The sequence below is a fragment of the Fonsecaea nubica genome (assembly GCF_001646965.1).
Source record: "Fonsecaea nubica strain CBS 269.64 chromosome Unknown Scaff29, whole genome shotgun sequence".
Taxonomy (NCBI): domain Eukaryota; kingdom Fungi; phylum Ascomycota; class Eurotiomycetes; order Chaetothyriales; family Herpotrichiellaceae; genus Fonsecaea; species Fonsecaea nubica.
Window position 1 is genome coordinate 252,937 of NW_019173702.1, and position 18,964 is coordinate 271,900.

General features: G+C 52.6%; 6 protein-coding genes across 6 annotated transcripts; 2 read left to right on the plus strand and 4 right to left on the minus strand.

Annotated features, from left to right (window-relative positions):
* Positions 1–1,274: 1,274 nt before the first annotated feature.
* On the minus strand, positions 1,275–2,663 carry AYO20_05203 (hypothetical protein; the record flags this gene model as incomplete). The annotated part of the gene is made up of 1 exon (XM_022643497.1): positions 1,275–2,663. One exon carries the CDS (start codon positions 2,661–2,663, stop codon positions 1,275–1,277), a length of 1,389 nt encoding a protein of 462 aa, XP_022500596.1.
* A 2,700-nt stretch (positions 2,664–5,363) lies between these two features.
* Positions 5,364–6,709, minus strand: AYO20_05204 (hypothetical protein; the record flags this gene model as incomplete). Its single annotated transcript, XM_022643498.1, has 4 exons — positions 5,364–5,610; positions 5,671–6,361; positions 6,430–6,546; positions 6,601–6,709. 4 exons carry the CDS (start codon positions 6,707–6,709, stop codon positions 5,364–5,366), a joined length of 1,164 nt encoding a protein of 387 aa, XP_022500597.1.
* Positions 6,710–7,378: 669 nt separating this feature from the next.
* On the plus strand, positions 7,379–8,380 carry AYO20_05205 (hypothetical protein; the record flags this gene model as incomplete). Its single annotated transcript, XM_022643499.1, has 1 exon — positions 7,379–8,380. One exon carries the CDS (start codon positions 7,379–7,381, stop codon positions 8,378–8,380), a length of 1,002 nt encoding a protein of 333 aa, XP_022500598.1.
* Positions 8,381–8,443: 63 nt separating this feature from the next.
* Positions 8,444–10,135, minus strand: AYO20_05206 (hypothetical protein; the record flags this gene model as incomplete). Its single annotated transcript, XM_022643500.1, has 1 exon — positions 8,444–10,135. The coding sequence occupies one exon, from the start codon at positions 10,133–10,135 to the stop codon at positions 8,444–8,446; it is 1,692 nt and encodes a 563-aa protein (XP_022500599.1).
* Positions 10,136–10,863: 728 nt separating this feature from the next.
* On the minus strand, positions 10,864–16,311 carry AYO20_05207 (hypothetical protein; the record flags this gene model as incomplete). Its single annotated transcript, XM_022643501.1, has 1 exon — positions 10,864–16,311. One exon carries the CDS (start codon positions 16,309–16,311, stop codon positions 10,864–10,866), a length of 5,448 nt encoding a protein of 1,815 aa, XP_022500600.1.
* Positions 16,312–17,052: 741 nt separating this feature from the next.
* Positions 17,053–18,811, plus strand: AYO20_05208 (hypothetical protein; the record flags this gene model as incomplete). Its single annotated transcript, XM_022643502.1, has 2 exons — positions 17,053–17,366; positions 17,482–18,811. The coding sequence occupies 2 exons, from the start codon at positions 17,053–17,055 to the stop codon at positions 18,809–18,811; spliced, it is 1,644 nt and encodes a 547-aa protein (XP_022500601.1).
* Between the last annotated feature and the right edge of the window lie 153 nt (positions 18,812–18,964).

The following is an 18,964-nucleotide window of genomic DNA, read 5'->3' on the forward strand; positions in this document are numbered from 1 at the left end:
GAGGATGGGAAAATGGTCTTCTCATCAGTTTTCAAACACGTCCCCTCCCTTGGATTTTTGTGTTATTGTCAAAAAAGGGTCCGAACCGTCACCGATTGGGCACCACTGGCGGGGGGAGAAACGATGGGCGAGGATGGCGTTATCGGCCTAAGAAGCAGCGGATCTAATAGAGAATTGAGGGAGTTGAATAGTTGTCTACTGTGATCTATCAGTCATGTACAAGTACTTTCTTCCCTCTTGTCTTTAGAGCATCGGGTACACAAATAATGAAAACCCCAGGGGTATGGCCTGATGGGCGGTGGTGGTGGTGTTGGTTGGTGGATGAGGAGCAAATGACACTAAGAAATACCTCGGTCGATTTGTCTGCGTTGCCGGCTCCAAGGCAGCAGCATCTCAGTCAGCCCCTCCATCCACCCAACTGCCTGCGCCCCTTTTGCACCAAAAGTTCTCCCTAAGATGCTCCAAAAAAGATTACGAGACGCGCATATGAAAGAAACTCCAGAGACAAGCAATACGAGTCCCCCCCTGCCAAATGTCCTAGTCAGTCCCTTTCGGCTATTCTCCCGATCGTAGACGCAGAACAAAACCGTGCGGGCTGGATTCACCCACAGATTCCCTCCTTTGTCTCTTCACCACCAATCATCCCTCCACGTCCCAGTCCTCTCATGCAAGTCGCCCCTTTGGCACATGGATAAAACTGGAAAAGATCCGATTACCCTGGTCACAGACATTTGCTGGCACCTTAGGGCAAAAGCGGTAAAGGTAGCGAGACACTTGGAAATGCGGAAATTCGAGATTCGACCAGAATTGTGTCGATACGTGAAATTAAAACATAGAAATATTCACATTTTGTAATTCATCCTGCTTTTTGCCCAGCATCGCCCTGGTGCCGACGTTGCTGGCCTTGCTGTCTTTTCGGCAGATCTGTTATATACTATGTATGCACGATAGCTGCAGCTCAAAGCAATTGCGAAAGCAGTCTACCACCCAAGCTACTTTTTTTTTTTCGTGGGACCATTGCTCATTCCCAAGAAACGCCCCGTATATACATACAACCCATAAGATGTCATGACACGAGTCCCACCTCCAGCCGGCAAACAAGGGACATCTCTGTACACCCGCGATTCCGAGCACTTCGTAACGCAGCCGAGAGTCGTCCACAGAAGGAAGAGAGAGACCAAAGAAGATAAAGAGGTCGGGTCATCTGGAGAACCAAGGAAACAAAATGCAAATACCTGTGGGCGAATGCGACGCCGATCGTGCATTTCTCCGCTTCAGTCGTAGCGAGATGTCCCATCGCCCATATCAAAGCGATGTTGAGGCAGTCGCTTGACGGGTGGTGGCAGATGGTCATGTTTGGCTTGTACTTTCATTCTGGCAGCCACCTTGTGACACCCAGTCTTGGACACATCAATCGCTTCGAACGTCGGTCCGGTATCCTCGCGTGAACAGCATTCGACTCCCTTGATCCATCGATCGTTCAGCGCGTCGCTGATGCTGCATCGCCATTCGGGTTCGGGGTGAAGCATCTTGAGGATACACCGCCGGATCGAATTCGACGGCAGCGCATTGAAGATGGGCCCACATTGCGGATGGCAGTTCTCGTCAATGGCCGAATCCTGGAATCGCTCCCGAAACGCTTGCCAGCCTTCCAGGAACAGGGAATAATTCATCTCCTTCTTGCTCGCACTTTGCCACGGGTTGCCGATGTGAAACATGGTCAGAAAGAGGATCGCACAACCCCATACGTCCAATTTGGTTGGATCGTATTCCCGGTCTTGGGCTAAAACCTCGGGCGATATGTATGGCTTCGAACCACAAATACCAGGAGCCGACTTGCGAACCTCTCTCATGCCTTGTCCACACCGTCCTCCCGAAAGCGCAATCCCCGGATGATCACCACGAAACACCTCCGAAACACCAAAATCAGTGATCTTGATATATCCATCGTCCGTCATGAGCAGGTTTTCCAGTTTGATGTCGCGGTGCGCAATCCCGTGTTCGTGCAGGTAGTTGACCCCGCGAAGGACTTGCTTGAAGATGCAGTTCCGGTCCTCGGCCTTGAAATACTTTCGTTCTACTAGGCTGAAGAGCTCGCCTTGCGCGCAATACTCCATGACATGATTCCAGCGTCCATTGTTCGTGCACAGCCGCACGGTTTGCACTATGTTGGGGTGGTTAAGAGATTTGGCAATGGTGTACTCCGACTTGACCTTCCGAACGTATTCTTCCTCTGTTTCCCTCGCAGACTTCTTGCGGAACTCCTTGACGGCATACAGCGCCGCGCCCTCACCTTTCTTCTCACCCTTGCGCAGCATGATCTTGACTGTTGCACTGGCACCCTTCCCGATCTCTTTTCGCCGGCCTATCTTGGACGCCGAGACAAACTCGTCCTCCAGCGGACAAACATCGACGAAGAAATCGTCTCGAGGATCTGCGCTCAAGCGCCGAGCTTTGGCTCCTGCGCCTTCCCGAGCGGGCAACGAGAAAGGCGACGGTCGCGATGGAAGGTCGAAATTGCTGCCATAGCTCCCCGTCCGATGGACCGGCGGCTTGGAAGGGCTGAGATATTTGGATTCCTTGTGGGACTTGATTTTCGAGAGGAGGCTGAAACCGCTCGAAGTGCGTGTGGGCGTCGGCGGCTCAGTGGTCATGACCGACATGATCTCAGCAATGGTCGAGACGATGTCGGGTCCGCAGAGAAATTGGGCTCACGAGCAGTGAGCGGGACTGAAGAGGAGCCAGCGCGACGGGCACTGGGATGCTTGGTTGCGACAGATGTACAAGGACCAGTATTGAAGGAAGTTGGTACCCTTTTGAGAGTACTGTGAAGACAAGGTGGGTAGGGTCGTCAGAGGGGGACCACCTAGGAGCACCTAGTACGGTTGCTTCGAGATGTTATGTGGTGGGTCCTCAACCGAAGTGAGGGCAACAGCGGATTGCGCGATATGTTTGGAGCACGAGAGGATCTCGAGACGCAGGTGGGCATGCGAGAAATGCACTATGATCGAATACTGCAGGGAACGGAGAGTGGTCACTCGAAATAATGGGCCGTGGTTGTGCGAAAAGGCGAGAGGACGTGGGGAGGGGTAGCAAAGCCTGCGGCATTTCCAGCAAGGCGGGTCCCAAGCTTGGTCAAGATGGAGAAAGCAGATAAGAGTGCCCGGTACGTCGACCCAAAAAAGGATCACCGAGGTCGATACCAGATGGTGTTTTGACTTCCTCGTGGCCGGCGCTCGTGGTGTCAGTGGTTAGGGTTTTAGACTTTGGCTTCTTTGCTCATTTCCCTTTTGCACCCGATGCTGTCCCGGCCTCTTCTCCTTCTGCTTCTAGTCTTTGAGCCAGCATCCAAGGCACCTTGTTGCATGTGCACGACGAAGGAGCAAAGGTGACCTGTTGCCGTGGCCGTGTGGACCGACAATGAACCGTGGGATGCCGTGGGTTGGGAAGTGCCAGCTACAAGTGTGCGGTTGAGTTCGAGGTGGGTCGTGAGGGCGGTGATTTCCCCGTCCAAATACGAGGTATTTCGAGTGAGTCGTGAGTACTTGTGGGTGCGATGAGGAGCTTTGGAGAGGGCGAGTGGAAGGCAGAGAGGAACTGTATGAAGAGTCAGCAGCTATTGAGGTGATGAGGGCAGGAGGAGACGCAGTTGAGGACAGAAATGAGGCTGTCCATCATCAACTCCGGCTCACCTTCGCAGCACCAACGGATGGAATGGATCGATCGGCAGGTGGTCGAGGAGCGTGGGATGGAGGACGGAGGATGGATCAGCGGCCGCGTTGGCGGCGATCACGAGGACTCGGCTAACCCAGTAAGTTGGGGAGCATTCGAGGACGAATTGAACGGGAGGTCAGAGGTGAAGGTGTGGGAGTCGGATTGAGATGCTTGTAGACAATAGAGGAAACAGCTTTCGAAGATGGAAAGACGCAGTCAATCTTTATAGACAGACAAACTGTCGCTCCAGTCTATACAATTGATCATCCCAAGTCTCTTCCCAACCATTTCCTCCCCCCAAGAATCCCGCCCACGGTGCCTTGCTCACTTGCTGCACTCCAAACTCGCTACTGCAGCCTCCAGCACGGGCAATATGCAATGCACTCCACGCCCACCAGGTCTTGTTCGTGTTCCTCCCTGTTGCTTATGCTCCGTGCTCAATGTCGCCCCCGCGCATTATTGATTTCCGTTGTCGAGTAGAGTTGTGGCCCCGCACACTCTGAACGAGCGGATATGTGAAGCGGTCTTGGAAGTCCTTTCCCCGTCCTTTTCTTTGTTCTTGTATGGAGAATTGCCCGCTGGTGGGAGAATCTGCATACCTCCAGAGTCACAATTCCTTCCCAGGCGGCTGCAATCAGGCTGTGCTATATCTCTCCCTCCCTCTCGTTCTCAAATGCACTCCTCACCTCTTAGCAAACCCCTCGTCCACCCTCGATCATCAGCTCCGCCTTCCGGTAAGGGGATCCCTCCGAGCTAGGTCCAAGCCACCGGCCTGCGGGATTTATTTTCTTCTGCTTCTTATTGAACCAGCCCGTTGTCCGTTTTGATAGCTGGTCAGGCTGCCGTGCCTGCTTATGCTGTGACACCGAAATTCTGCAGATTTGATTCATGGTCCAGCGCCGTCTTCAACCCTGTGGCCCCTTGACTGCCCCTCCTCCGCAAAATGCTGCATTTCCACTCGCCCTGGCACCCAATCGACCACTCGACATCACCCTTCCACCCCACGCTCTTTTCGACACCGGTTCATTACTTTTCTGCGTCCTGACGTCTCTAGGTCGGCCTCACCAGCTGACTCTAAACCTGTTAAGCATCATCTCCCGCCTTCCGCACAGGAAATGGGCCCCAACGGACTCGGAAAACGGCACATGGTCAGGCGGTCAAGTTAGTCCGTCAGGTACCCGCGAATCATTCTACGGGCGCCACCTGCTAGAGCTCTAGGCCAGTGGTAGGCCCGAACCTTTCTCTGCCGCAGCCCAAAGGACCACACGACTAGAGAGCCTGTTCGTCACTGGACGCCCTCGTTAGGCTGATCGGCTGTTTGACTATTGCGTTGCGCTCAAAAGGATCCAGCAGGAAGAAAAGGAAACAAAGACCATCTCCTCATTTGCCCTTCTCGAGTCACCGCTGATTAGAAGAATGTACTCTGCTGCAACAAGTATCCATCATCGACAAGCAATCGGGCCGGTGAATGGTTGAGTAAAAACTCACCGCCCTGACATCCCCGCAACAGCCTCGACGCCTCCTTGGTCACAGCCTCATCCCACTGCTCACCCACCCCAGCTTCACTTTTTGGATCCATGCCTGCATGAGACCGATATCAACACGACATCTTCCGCCTTCCCCGATGCGTTTGTCTGTCCCACCCTCCTCTATGCGTCTTGGTGCCCGTGACCGTTCAGGTCATCCAAGCCCTGGCTCTGCTCACGCTGCATGCGAGCCTCTATCTCACGCAGTTGACTCTCCCGTGCCAGCAGCTCCTGTCGTTTCTCATTGATCTCTCGCTGAACCTTGACCTCGATCTCCCGTAGCTTCTCCTCTTCACGTCGCAGCTGTTCTTCCTTCAGGCGAACGGATTGGTTGGCTAGGTCTTCGGGATTGATAGACGAGTCTTGAGCACTGTGACACGAAACAATTAGTCAACCTGCAGAATCACAAATTCGGTCAGGGATCACTTACGAGACACCACCGTCCACGCTCTTGCTGAGTTTCTCTGTTCGGTAGTTTTCGTACAGGAAGTCGTGGGTGATTTCTTTGAGATCGGCAAGGTGCGAGTGCAGGAGCGCGCTGCGAATGGCTAGGAAATCCGAGTGGCGCGGGTTGTCGACTTCGACAATACCCCATGGGTACTGTCGTGCACGAACCCGGCGTCCGCCAATCTCTATCACATCTTCTGAACCAACAATGGCGAATGGCATTAAGCCACGCAGCTCTGCGTTTTCCTCTACCGTGTCCTCATCATCCTCTTCGATGTCATAAGGAAAGTTGTAGACAGGAATCCGGTAGTGTTCAATATCTTCCATAACCAACTTCTTGGACTCGGCCAGTTCGGCCGGGGTCAATGAATCAGCTTTTCCGATGACGGGGATGACGTTGACGCGGGGGGAGAGGCGCTTCATCAGTTCAATGTCAAGCTCGCGGAGGCCATGACCTGTTGGGGTGATGAAGTAAAGCAGGGCATGCACGCGATTGTCTCGGAATCGAGGATTTCTCTTGATACGAGATTCCTCAGCCAAGATATCGTCGTACTGTCGTTCCAAGTACCCAACAATTTCGCCAAAAGCGGACTCGTTATCAATCTGGTCACCGAAGCCCGGGGTGTCCACGATGGTGAGTGATACACGTGTGCCTTCTTCATCCAGTTCCAACTCTAAAAGGTATTGTCAGTTCACCCCTGGCCAACCCCATAGCAAGGGTGTGTTCTCTCTCTTCACCTACCAACGGTAACCGGCTTGATTCTTACGCCTTCCTCCAGGTGAGCATTGGCTGCATCGTCGGCGTCTTTGGGCTGAAGGACTCGCTTGCCACAAAGGGTGTTGACAAAGGTGGTTCGTCCTGGAAGTGGTCAAATCAGACTGAGGTCAGGGTCGAGTCGAGGGAAGCAGTTACCAGTTCCACTTGCACCACAAACCATCAGGCAAAACTGAATTCCTTTCTTGACATTCTTCTTTCTCCGAATCTTTAACTGCGCCAGGCGCATGCTGTTAGTGGAGAACATTGTGATATTGGTAGACTCTGGATAAAGCTGGGGGTGGTTGGTGATGGTGATCAGGGGGTCAGTGTGCAAGAGCGAGACTGCGTACCGCATTCATCGGAGAAGACATGATGCTAAAGGACTAGGTGTAGAGGGCGCCGGCAGAAAAGAAGGACGCCCGGAAATGGAAGTTGGCGACAAGACGAAACGAGGGTATAGAATAGAACAAGAAAACAAATTGTTGGAAGCGCGACGCAGTGGTTTAAGATGGATGAGTGTGTTCGATTGAGGTGGTGAACGGGCGACTTTTCAAAAATTAAGGGGAAGCCAGGGATCGACGCGCCAATTGGTGCCAGCTGGACTCTGGGGGTGGCGCTTTCCCTCTTTGAGCTTCTCGCCTTGCCTTCTTGCTTTGGCCATCCTCCATCAGCCTTGTGATTCTGGTGTCTGCGTTCCATCATCGCTACGGTCAGTCCTTGGGCCACGCCTGCACCCAGCTTCCGCACCACTACACCTTTTCATTTCTGTGATGAGCAGCAGTCGTGATTAGCACTTTTGGTGTTCCAACATGTTACTGGCCTAGGTCCTGAAAAGTAAAGGCAGGTACCTACCCGTCAGGTAGGTTCACAGGTTCTCTTTATTGACCTGGTGTCGTCTCCCACAGCCTTCCTTCTCACCCGTGGTCTTCTCGTCATGTCGCATCGTCAGAACAATCGACGCTCTGGGAACTCGCGGCGACAGCAGTCTGTCGACTTTCCCCGATATCCTCCCATGTCACAATCTCAGACAGAGCTGCCGACGTCTGCCCCCACTCCTACTCCTGCTCCTCCACCTGCTCCCACTTCCGGTGCTACTCTTCCCGCGCTCGTTGCTGCTCCTTACGCGCAGCCTGCTGTTCAGGTGTCCGACTATGAGTCCGACAATCAGGGCTATCAGTCGGATTACCCAATAAAACCACCTCCACCAAACCGCACCAACGAAGAACTCAACCTGTCGGTACTCAAACGGCACAACCCTCAGATATCGTCAATCCTCTCAATAGCTCCTTACGCTGTCGTATACGAGTTCTCTCCTCTACCTCAGCCTGAATGGACAAAGACAGGCGTGGAAGGTTCCCTGTTCATTTGCGAACTCACCCCAGGAATATATGGCGAAGACAGGTATTCCGCCATTGTCCTCAACAGACGGGGCCTCGACAATTTCGAAGCAGAACTGAGGGAAGGTGAAAATGCCGGTGTCGAAATAACAGGAGATTATGTCATAATCAGCTTCAAGGAGGGCTATGAGCAAAAAATCTACGGTGTCTATATCTTCCACGACGGCCCGGGGACCTCAACTGAACACGCGCAGAAGCTAAATGGTGAGCTGATGAAGTCTTTGGCTGATCATGCGGGTGTAAGTAGGCAAGCCGCCGAAGCGGCTGCCTCGGCTGCAACAGCACAACATACAAATGGACACATACTGCAGGCTGAGCAGAGCTTGCAAAATCAGCAAGGAAGTGCACCAGGGCCTGGTCAGCAAATCAGTTTGCAGCAAATTTTCGGCCAGCAAAGATCAGATGACGCTGCATGGAGTGTACGAGCGCATGAGTATGATGGCAGAATCCAACCTCCACCACAACCAGGGCTGCCAGGGCTGCAACAGCCTGACGTGCTGACTGATCTGTTCAGAAAAGCCGGCTTTGGTGCAAGATAGCTTGAATAGTACTGTGTTACGCATCCAACACTATGCCTCAAGTGGCCGCATGAAGAAACGTAGCTACTGGTAGTAAGGGCGCCCATCACCTCCTGCATCCAAAACTTCCCGCAGCCAGCTGCTCACACGACGTGCCACAAACTCGCTCTGGTCTAAACACCACGCATGAGCCAGACGTTCCGTTTCCAGAATCCGAATCCTCGGAGCCTGCCTCGTCGTGCTGCCCGTTTGATCTTCCATGAAATCCTCTTCGGTCTCTGAAAGCTCCATGTTGGTTCGATGCCTGGCAAAGCAATCCCTCTGCACACCAACGTCGGCAGGTTTGCGTTGGAAGATTGCTTCCTTTGTGACATCGGCCACCCAGTGGTCTTTTTTTGCAAACCAGAAGAACAGTCTCGGACTACTCGTGCTCGTGCCACATTCGTCCTCTGCGTTCCACGAGTCGCTGTGGCTGTGGTTGTGGCTGGCTGCCCAGACCTCTTGCCCCCAGGTACCGCGTCTGATTTCGTCCATCTCCCCCCTCGCCATGAACAAGGCCTGTTTGACGCCCTGCGTGCTCTTCAGAAACGCAATCGTGGTCTCGAAGCCGTGGCTCCCCGCCCGCATACCCGTCAAGCGCGAGACGAGCGCGGCGAACAACATCGAGGGGAGGAGCTTTAGGAGAACTGTGTGAAGGAGCGTGTGTGCCAGGCTGGGGAGGAAGGGCAGGTAGGTGAGAGCGGGCGTGGCGACGCGGCCAGACGGGGAGAGGTGGATGTCTTGGATCGTGGGGGTCAGGAGGATGCATGTCGAAATGGCCCAGCTGGATGCTGGAGGTGGTTTGGTCCCAGACTCGCACGAGTCCATGGCCAGTGTCGGTGTGTCATCGTTGCCGCCCTCCTTATTCGGATTTGCGGCAGTGTCCAGGGGGACGTGCTGGTGCCGCTGTCGCTGATGATGCCTTTCATGCCACAGCCTCACGAGTTCCAGGGCAATGTACGCCCCGACGCTGTGGCCGATGAGGACGACTTGGACGGGCTCTTGCTCCGAGATGTGCGTGGATGGGCTTTTTCGGTCTTGTAGTCTTTGAACCAGGTATTCCACCCGCGCATAGGTGAGCGCGATCTGTTCGCGGAGTGTGTAGACTTTGCGCGGCCCCTGTGTTGTCGGGTACCGTTCACGCCGTTTCTCGTGTCTCTCGTCGTGGAAAGACTCAGGTGAGAATGAGGGCGGATAGAGCAGTTCCTTGTCTTCCCCAGCCGGCCCACGAAATCTCTGCACGGGGGTCGTGTCCTCCTCGTCGCTCCTGTCTCCGTCCTCATGATCTTTGGCGTCACGAGCACTACCACTGCCACCACCACCAACCTCCTCTTCCTCCTCCTCTTGCTGTACCCCTTTCCCTCCCTTTCTGACGTTCTCGTCATTTCGCCAAGATTCCCCCGCCTCCGCATCGTCGTCGATGACCTCGTCGACATCGAAACCTCCCAGACTAAACCCCGCGATCACCGCTTCTTTACCTCCCACACGCCCGTCACCGCTCTCGTCTTCTCGCCCACCCCGTAGCCCCTGAACAACCAGGGCCAGGAACGGACGATAATATCCAATCAACCCAGGATTTCCCGGGATGAAGAAGACAAGTGTCCGCCCCGATTTCCTCCTCCCCACCATCCGTGTCGCCCATGGCCGCTGCTGCTGCTGCTGCTGCTTCTGCTTCTGGCGCAGCGGTGGCACGTGCAGAAAGATATTTGCCGACAGGTGTGGTTCGAGCGGCCGCATCACTTCGCTAATTGCACTGTACCTAGAATGGTCGTCCCTTTCTATTCCGCAGCGGCGACAAGAGGGGGAGAAAAGGTCATATCCACATGAGACTAAATTTTTAAAATGTGGGCGATGTACACGGTGTTGTTACCCACCTGGTCGGAGAATTCAATCAGGGACGGATCGTGTCAGACGATTACGACGTCCTCTTTCCTCAAACAAAGATCCAAACGAGATCATGGCTGTGAAAGACGCTCTTCATTGTGGCTGGACGCTACTGCTAGCACGGCAAGTCAATATATAATGACAGAACGAGTGTCTTGGACAGAAGCTAGAGAGGGTACAGGTGATCGAATGTAGCCTCAAAAGCCTAGCACATTGAAGTTTATCCTCATATTGCTCGGGAGAGGATCTCTGAGCTCCTTATTCTGTACATTCATTGCAAGCATTGCCTTGTATTCAAGTCGAAAGGCCCTTGCGCTAGTGCCATCCCCAATCCAGGCTTCTCAGCTTCCTTCATGACTCCATGTAACCGTTGCCGTGCCTTCGTAAACGCTTTTCGGGGTATCTCTGTGAACAATAAAACATAATGCAGCCTTGCTTTTAGGCGCTGGAACTGAAAACAAAGGTGTGTACAGCTCATTCGAGACCTGAAAGCTCGAGAGGTCGTGTCTCCACGGTTCTGAACCCGAGCATCCCAGAGTGCCTGCTACCTACATAGAGCGGTCGGGGTAATTTGTGACATCCTACCAGTCCGGCTCTGTGCTTACAGCACGATGACGATTTTCCATTAGCTGGACGAAGGCCTGGAATGTATCGTCATACGAGCCAGGCATATGAGTGGTCGTGTGGTGAGACTGAGGCGGTTGCGGACTATTCAGATCTGCTCTCTCGAATGGAGCTGGTAATATCGGTCTGATCGCAGACGACTTTGATCTTTGGGCACCGGGACCTATTCTCTGTCCAAGTGCGGCTCTCCCAGAGTGGATCGTCGGATCCAGATTCGAGAATGAAGACATCAGATTGGTGTTTGATAAGCTTTGTCGCTGTTTCGCTTGCCATGCGATGGGGTCTTCTCGCTGCAAACGCTGATCGTTGTACTCCTCTTCTGCCACCTTCTGCTCTTCGTCGTTTAACTGTTCGTCGTCTTCCTTCTGGAAGGTCTCGGTCAACACAATGCTACGAACGAAGTCGAGTTCGTGAATGATAGCATCAAGAACCTTCGGATCCTTTCCGAGAGCATCGCGAAAGTCGACTTGTGGCACGTCCCTGACCGGGAATAGGTATTCGGTATGTGCTGCCTTACTCGCATGTCGTCTTGGATTTTTCTTGTCGACGACGCGGCCGAACAGCTGGGTCTTGAAGACAGCAGTATTGAACAGTTTGTCCTCGAATGTTCCACCTGCCTGGAATCGATAAACAAATACAGGTGTCTTCTGATTCAGTCGATATGCTCGCCCAACCGCTTGCTGTTCCCAAGTTGGATTGAAGCTGAAATCGAAAATGATCACTCGGTTTGCGCCCTGTAAATTTAGCCCGAGGCCTCCAGATCGGATAGAAATCAGGAACACCTGGTAGTTGTCCTTATTGTTGAATTCCTTGGTGAAAGCTTGCCTGTCCGTCGGTTTAGTTGAACCGTCGATGCGACAGAAGGATACGCCTATTCCTCTCAACATTTGTCCCAAGTAGTCCAATGTGGGGAGGCTGTGGCTGAAGATCAAGGTTTTGTCTCCAGCTTCGATCGCCTTTTCAACGATGCGCTTTACAGCAAGTGTGCGGTAGGATAGACTTGGATCGTAGAGTGCCTTTCTGTCGCTCGGATCTGGGAGCACCTGCAGCGCCTGCTGCATAGCCTCTTGCAGAGAGCCTGCGATGTCGAGAGCAACGTTCTCGCTGACTTCACCGAATCCCGAGGTCTCGTCTGTACTCTCATTCGGCTCGCCAGTGTCGTTGCCATAATAGCGATCCTCTCTCGGCTTTTCCTGACGCTCCTTGATTTTTGCAACGAACGCGGCAGGATGGTGGCAGAGCCATGAGAGCATTGACAGCCATGCCATAATTCTGGCATGGTGATTCTTCGACGATAAGACCCCGAATGACTGCAGCATATGATGAATATAGATGTCGTATGCCTGTCTCTGCAAGTCTGTAAGGGGAATCGTGATGAAGAACTCAGTCTTCGAGGGCATATCTTTCTCAATGGCGCTGATATCAGCTCGATTGATTTTGGGATCAAGATCTCGTTTGAGTACATGTAATTTTCGAAGGGATATCCGCTTCTCGTACGCCGAGCTGTCAGAATAAAGTCCCTCCATGATAGGCTCCGAGTACTTGGAGCGAAATTGGACCATATCTCCTAGATAACCAGGAGCGATCCAGTCTACCATAGTATGGTACTCCTCGAGATGATTGTTGAGAGGTGAACCCGATAGCGCAATTCTGCTTGTTGTCTTCAAGCGTTTGGCAAACTGGCCTATCTGTGACTTGGGGTTCTTCAGTACGTGAGCTTCATCTGCAATGACAAGATTTGGCTCTTCTAAGAGAATCCGTTCAAGGTCAAGCTCGAGCAAGCCAGTGCCTTTTGCTTTCGCGCGAATGCTGTCAGTGATTGATGATCTAAAACGTTCGTATCCGATCAGGAGAATACCGCCTTGCCTAGTCCAGGCTTTGATCGCTCTGATGTTGTCTTGTTTCCTGATCGAATCGGCTTTGTGAATTACGCCTAGAACAGTAGGGTCAGGGGTCCACATCAGAAGCTCATCTTCCCAGTTGTTGAGGAGCGAAGAAGGGCCAAGAATAAGAGTCTTGCTTTTTCGTAGATGTTCTGGGATGTGGTTTCTGACATTCTCATCATTGCTCTGATTGCAAAGAGCAATCGTCACTAGCAGAGAGGCCACTTGCATCGTCTTACCGAGACCCATTGTGTGTGCTAGGATGCAACCCTGACGTTTTGGATCTTCGACAATTTCGCGCCACATGAATTGAATGCCATTGACTTGATGAGGTTTGACACGTTGAGCGATATGTCGGTGAAGTTCAACTGGTGGCTCTACCGTGTTGATAATGTAGGCGGCACTTCCATCGACTTGCATAAGGGCAAGTTTGTTGGCCATGTTCTTGCGTCGCTCTTCTTGCAATTGAATCCTAACCTGGTCCGTGAATTGTTGGGTTTTTGCCTCCTGGCTTTCTTCCACCTTGCGCTTACGCTTCTTGTGAGACGAAGGTTGAACCTCTTCCAACGAATCAGTCAAAGTCGCGTCTGTTATCTGGTCGTCAGGAACGGATAAAGAGGTTTGATCTCGCTTTCTTTTCTGGCCGTTGGTTTGTGTTTGAAGCTTGGTTTGCATTGCGAAGTATGTCAAGATGATCTTCTCAAGTAAACTGTAAAATGTAGCAAGCGCGCGATCTTTGTCCGCAAATGCTTCGTCTCTGTGGGCTTCCGACAGCTCAAAAAACTCGTCCAACGCATTTTGACCACAAATGTATGTTAGGTAAAGTAGCACCAGTAATTGAGCACTCAACTGATGTTTTTGCTTCAGACCTTTTATGATGGGTATATCTTCGTGTAGAGCGACGAGTCCGTCAACAATAACCGTCTCCTGGGCGGTGCGAGAACCGGTCATAGAATCAAGAAACGAATCCAGCCGGGAGACCTGATCTGGCTCAAGGTCGTACACAGCCTTTGCAAGCGCTCTTCGTTTATCGATGGGGTCTATATCTGACCATGATGTACGCCGTATACCCTGAAAATCGTATACTGTTGGTAAGATAGTGTCATCCCGAGAAGATATGCGCTCCGCTTCAGAACCAGATGAGTCAATCATAAGAACACGACTACTCGAGTCCTGGGGAGTCTCAGCTCGGATTGGATTGAGTTTCGGTGTATGAACACTGAAGTCGGTGGACGTGTCGTTGGCGATTCTTTCTGGCTCTGAGTGAGAACTGAACGTCAGATCAACGAGGGCTGAAGAGCGTCCTTTGCTTCGATATCTAGAGTTCGTAAGACGTGGGGAGCCATCGAGGTCTGAGGTATCAGAAGGGAGTTGTTGTGGCCTGGGGGCTTTCGATTTCACATTGGTACGTTTAGCAATCGGCGTCTGGGTTGGTTCTGTCTTCATGCGCTTTACCTTTCGACGTGCTGGTGTGATGATCTCGTCCTCGGTGTCGCTTTCAACATCAGCATCGTTAGCATGGACGTCAGGTAGTGGTGACTCGCGAGTATTGGAGAGAGGAGCTGGAGATGAAGTCTTTGGATCCACAACCGATGGATCGGGCTGTTTTGTTGTACTTGGGATGACAGGGTTCCAGTCCTCACTATCAGGGATGTGATGAATGGACCCCTCCTCTGACGAGTCATCCACAAACGACTGCCCATCTCCTTCTGTAGAGATTTCTATCTCAGAGTCAGATTCGAGAATCTCTTCGCCTTCCTCAAGAGCGTGATGTCTTGGGCTCCGAACTGGTGCTTTGTCATCGGGCTTTGGAGGTGCAGTGTCTCGGAGCATGATCTGGCCATAGTAATTGTATTCTTGATACTGATAAACGGTCAATTCGAGACTTTGGCATTGCTTCTTAACCTCGGCTGACGTCCGCCACACATTTTTGGCAATCTCGCGTTTGAGGGTCTCCAGTCGGCCCAGAAACCGAGTCTTCCAGTGATTGAAATATGCGATCTTTTCTTTTCGGCTGTTTTGTCGAGCTGCGTTTAGCCAGTGGCGATAGCCCTTCTTCTGGACAGCGAAGAACTTCGTTGCGTACCATTCCTGCTTCCATTCGTCTATGGCATCGTTGATCGCGACCTCAACCTCGACTGGCGCCAGGTTGATAGATGTGCGGGGCAATTCCTCTTCCTCAGCCTTCTCCTCCTCTATTTGCCTCCACGTGTCTTCGTCGAGATCATTTTCATCTCCAGAATCCCCATAGAGAGGAAGCCCATCGGATGACTCAACTGGGTACTTGTCCAGAAGGTAGTCCAGGTCTAACACATTTGAACCAACAACCTTTTCTTCCAACCACGTTGCATTGGAGCTGTCGGGAGCAATGCTGGCGGAACCTCGCCGATGATTATCCTGAGTGGCGTTGAGCTCTGTAAAGTCTTCTACTTTATGTACTCTAGCCCGATCCTTGCCTCGTGGGAATAAAGTGAAGTATTGTTCCGAGTACGGAGGTTTAATCCTAGACCTGTCATAGGGTATTTTGATTTTCTGCCCGCTTTGCCATAGAGTAGTCGTACTTTGGCGTAGGAAAGACTTGATCAGTCTAGCTATTATGCGACATTGTCCGGAAGGACGCTTGGTTGAGATGACGAATGACTCTGGTTCCTCGGCAGCAACTCGATAGATAATCTCATCCGTAAATCCAGTCGGAACTTTGTAGTAGAAAACGTCTTGCAGAGGAAGCGCTTCCTGTCCGAGGTAGCTCTCGCGACTCGACTCTGTTGGAGTTGCCTCTGGTAAATGAGAGACGAGAGTTGGGGCGATCTTCTTCTTGCCATTTACAAGGCTATTTTCTCTTTCTGGCTGTTGTAAGAGAGGCAGTTGATCACAGGCTTTGCTCGCCAAGTTTACCGTAGCATCCCCTGATAGGCTTGCGGCAGTAGGGCTTGGTCTTGTTTGTACAACATCCTGGGGAGGATAATGTAGAGGTCGAGGAGTCGAGTCCGAGGATAACTGAAAGTTGGAAGTCGCGAGTTTAGGTGAGATGAAAGTAGGATCCTTAGTAGCGCTCTGCTGCTGGCTCGCTATGGGTGATTGCAACAAATGTGAAGGCTCGATAGACGGTTGAACGCCGAGACCATAAGGAGATTGTGGGACGATCGATATTCGAGACTGGGTCAATTGAGGGGAGGCAAAGGTGGCTGTGTGCATCCTGGCAATGCTGTCCGCCTGAAATAACATCTGCTGGTAACTTTTCGATGTCGCCCGGAAGAACTCAATAGCTTTCATAATGGCTCGTCGCTGACCAAAAGATGATATCCCTAGGTCTTCTTTCAGAGTTGGCATGTCGAGAGCAAGGAGATTGTCCCCATCGACGTGGTTTCGCCGAAGCGCATCCTCCAGGCCATGGCGGTCGGGGATCAGCTGAGGCTTCTGCTTTGACAGCCAACGTGGGGTTGGGCTTTGGCAGAGTTCGTGGACGACTTGATCGATTGACCAGTCCCGTGGATCATCGTCGGCATCGAGAACAGGATCCATGTTGAGGCACCATCAGGTAGGTGTCACAGGGGCAGAATGAGGATGGCACAGGAACAGGTCAAAATAAAATGGAAAATGAGAAGCTGGCGAGTCCGGGACGGCACCAGGAAACCGAGTAGGAAGTGAAGCGCAGGCAACGCCACAGAGAGGGGTGTCAGTCGCCTGGGCGCAAACGTGTCGAAACCGCACTGAGAAGGAATGTTGGTTGAGACAAGGCTGAAGAGGAGGATCAGGCCGCCACTCAACTCCTTGCCCTCTGAGAGAGAGGGCGACAGCCAGGAGATTGTTCATATGGTAAAGAAAAGAGTAAGTCTTTGTTGTGCGGATTGGGTCGACGAAGAGAACGCAGCGAGGGGCCGAGAATCGAAAGAGACTGGGGAGGGCGTCTAGCCAAACTGTGGCAGTTGAAGTGACAAGAAAGTGAAGCTTTGCCCCGTTTGGCTTGCAGGTGCGTTTTAGCCTTGCCGGGCCTTGCTCAGCGCTTTCCCAGCCTGGCTCAGCCTTGCCCACGCGAAAAACCACTTTACGCGAGTGCCAGAGAGGAAAGTATAGCGAGCCCCACGACATCTTGCTGACTAATCGGCTCATCGAGACTGACACCAGAAAATGTGTTATGGGTGCGAACTTCAAGTACAGACAGATCTTGTGGGAGAACAACTTCATCTGGGTCAACATAGCTTCTAGAGCTGCGGTCGCACTACGCTCAACAAACTCTCAATCACCTTGCTGACCCTCAAGACCATGACAGATAACGCAGCCAATAAAGTCTACCATGACTATCCTCCGGCATTGACACCTGAGCAGGAGGAGTACCTTGTCCAGACAGTGAAGAATTGGGCCGTAGAGCATGGACTTACGGTCAGGCCATCCGCCGCCATAGTCCCCGAGGAGACGAATCCGAAGAATGTTCTCGCTACTAATGCTCCAGTCACCTTGTTTCCAAGCCCGTTTCCCAAGACGTGCTTTGAACTGGCGAAAAGCATCCAGCCGGTCTACAATGAACTCTACGCTAGCGTTGCAAGCGACGAGCAATGGCTAGAAGAGATTATGAGAGAGTGAGTAGACCACTGTGCCAGATTTGTCTTATCCCCCGAACTTTCTTTGTTTTGCCGCTGCTTGATGGGCAAGGAATGGCCTGCTGCAAACACTTTCAAGACTGACCCTATACAGACTAATAGAGGTCGACGACTTCCTGGCAAATCTCTGGAAAATACACGTTGCCGTCAAGGAAGAGGGCTACGTTCAAGACTTGTCTCTGGGGATGTTCCGTTCTGATTATATGGTGCACACCACGGAACAAGGGCCGCCATCCCTTAAACAAGTCGAATTCAACACCATCTCCTCCTCGTTCGGCGGGTTGGCTTGCCTTGTTGCAGAGATGCATACCCATCTTGCGACATTCCCCTCCCCAAAGCACTCAGTTGCGTACCCTGTGCATCCGCTATTTGCCAACGCGACGGGCGACGGCTCTATTCATACTATCGGGCATCCTCCTCCCAACGAGGCCGTGGAAACCTTGACCGCAGGCCTTGCAGCCGCTCATGTGGCATATGGACCTTCAAGATCAGAGCCCCGGCTGCCGACGTGCGTTATCTTCCTCGTCCAAGACAACGAGCGCAATGTATTTGACCAGCTGGCTCTGTCTACCCATCTGTTAAAACACCATCATATCCCCTCGTTCCGCCTCCCGACCAGCAAGATCCTAGCCTACACGTCGATCCCATCCAAGGAGAGCAATCCCTATCGTCCGTTGATTTACACTCCCCCATCGTCGCCGTCTACTCCGTTCGAGGTCACGGTGGTGTACTTCCGTGCCCTCTACGCTCCGACGGAATACAACACGCCGACTTCGTGGGCAGCTCGCCACCACCTGGAACGCAGCGCGGCGGTCAAATGTCCCACCGTCCTCCTCCACCTAGCCGGGACCAAGAAAGTCCAACAAGTCCTCACCGCCAGACCTCCCGACACGGATCATCTCAAGGCCTTCCTGCCCACCCAACCAGAGGGCGTGCTGCAGACCCTCCGCTCAACTTTTGCTCCGCAATACTCCCTCTCCACTTCCCCCGGCTCCGACCCAGCCGGCGAACCGGAGGGAGTACGCCTGGCCATCTCCGCCGAGACGGCGGCGAACCACGTGCTGAAGCCGCAGCGCGAGGGCGGCGGCAACAACATCTACCGCACCAACATCCCGCCATTTCTGAACTCGATACCCAAGTCTCAGTGGAAGCAGTACATCCTGATGGAGCTGATCCGCCCGCCCACCACAGCCAGGAATACCGTTTTGCGCAGTGACGGCCAGGTGCTCAGCGGCAACGTCATTTCCGAATTGGGCATCTTCGGCACCTGTCTGTGGAGAAACACGCGGGACGCTCGGCCTGAACTTCTACACAACACCGAGGGTGGCTACCTCTTGAGGACTAAAGGGAAGGACAGCGATGAAGGTGGAGTTGCCGCCGGTTTTAGTTCTTTGGACAGCTTGATATTATATGAAGAGTACTAGAATAGAGCTGGGTGCAGAGATCTAGAGAGTATTAAGCAATAGAATATACTTGTTGTTACATTTTGTTGCTTTTTTGTCACTTTCTTGGGTTCCATGTACGGGGTTTTCCCACGCTGGGCTGATGCCTGCTCCATTCTGAAGTGGCAAACACCA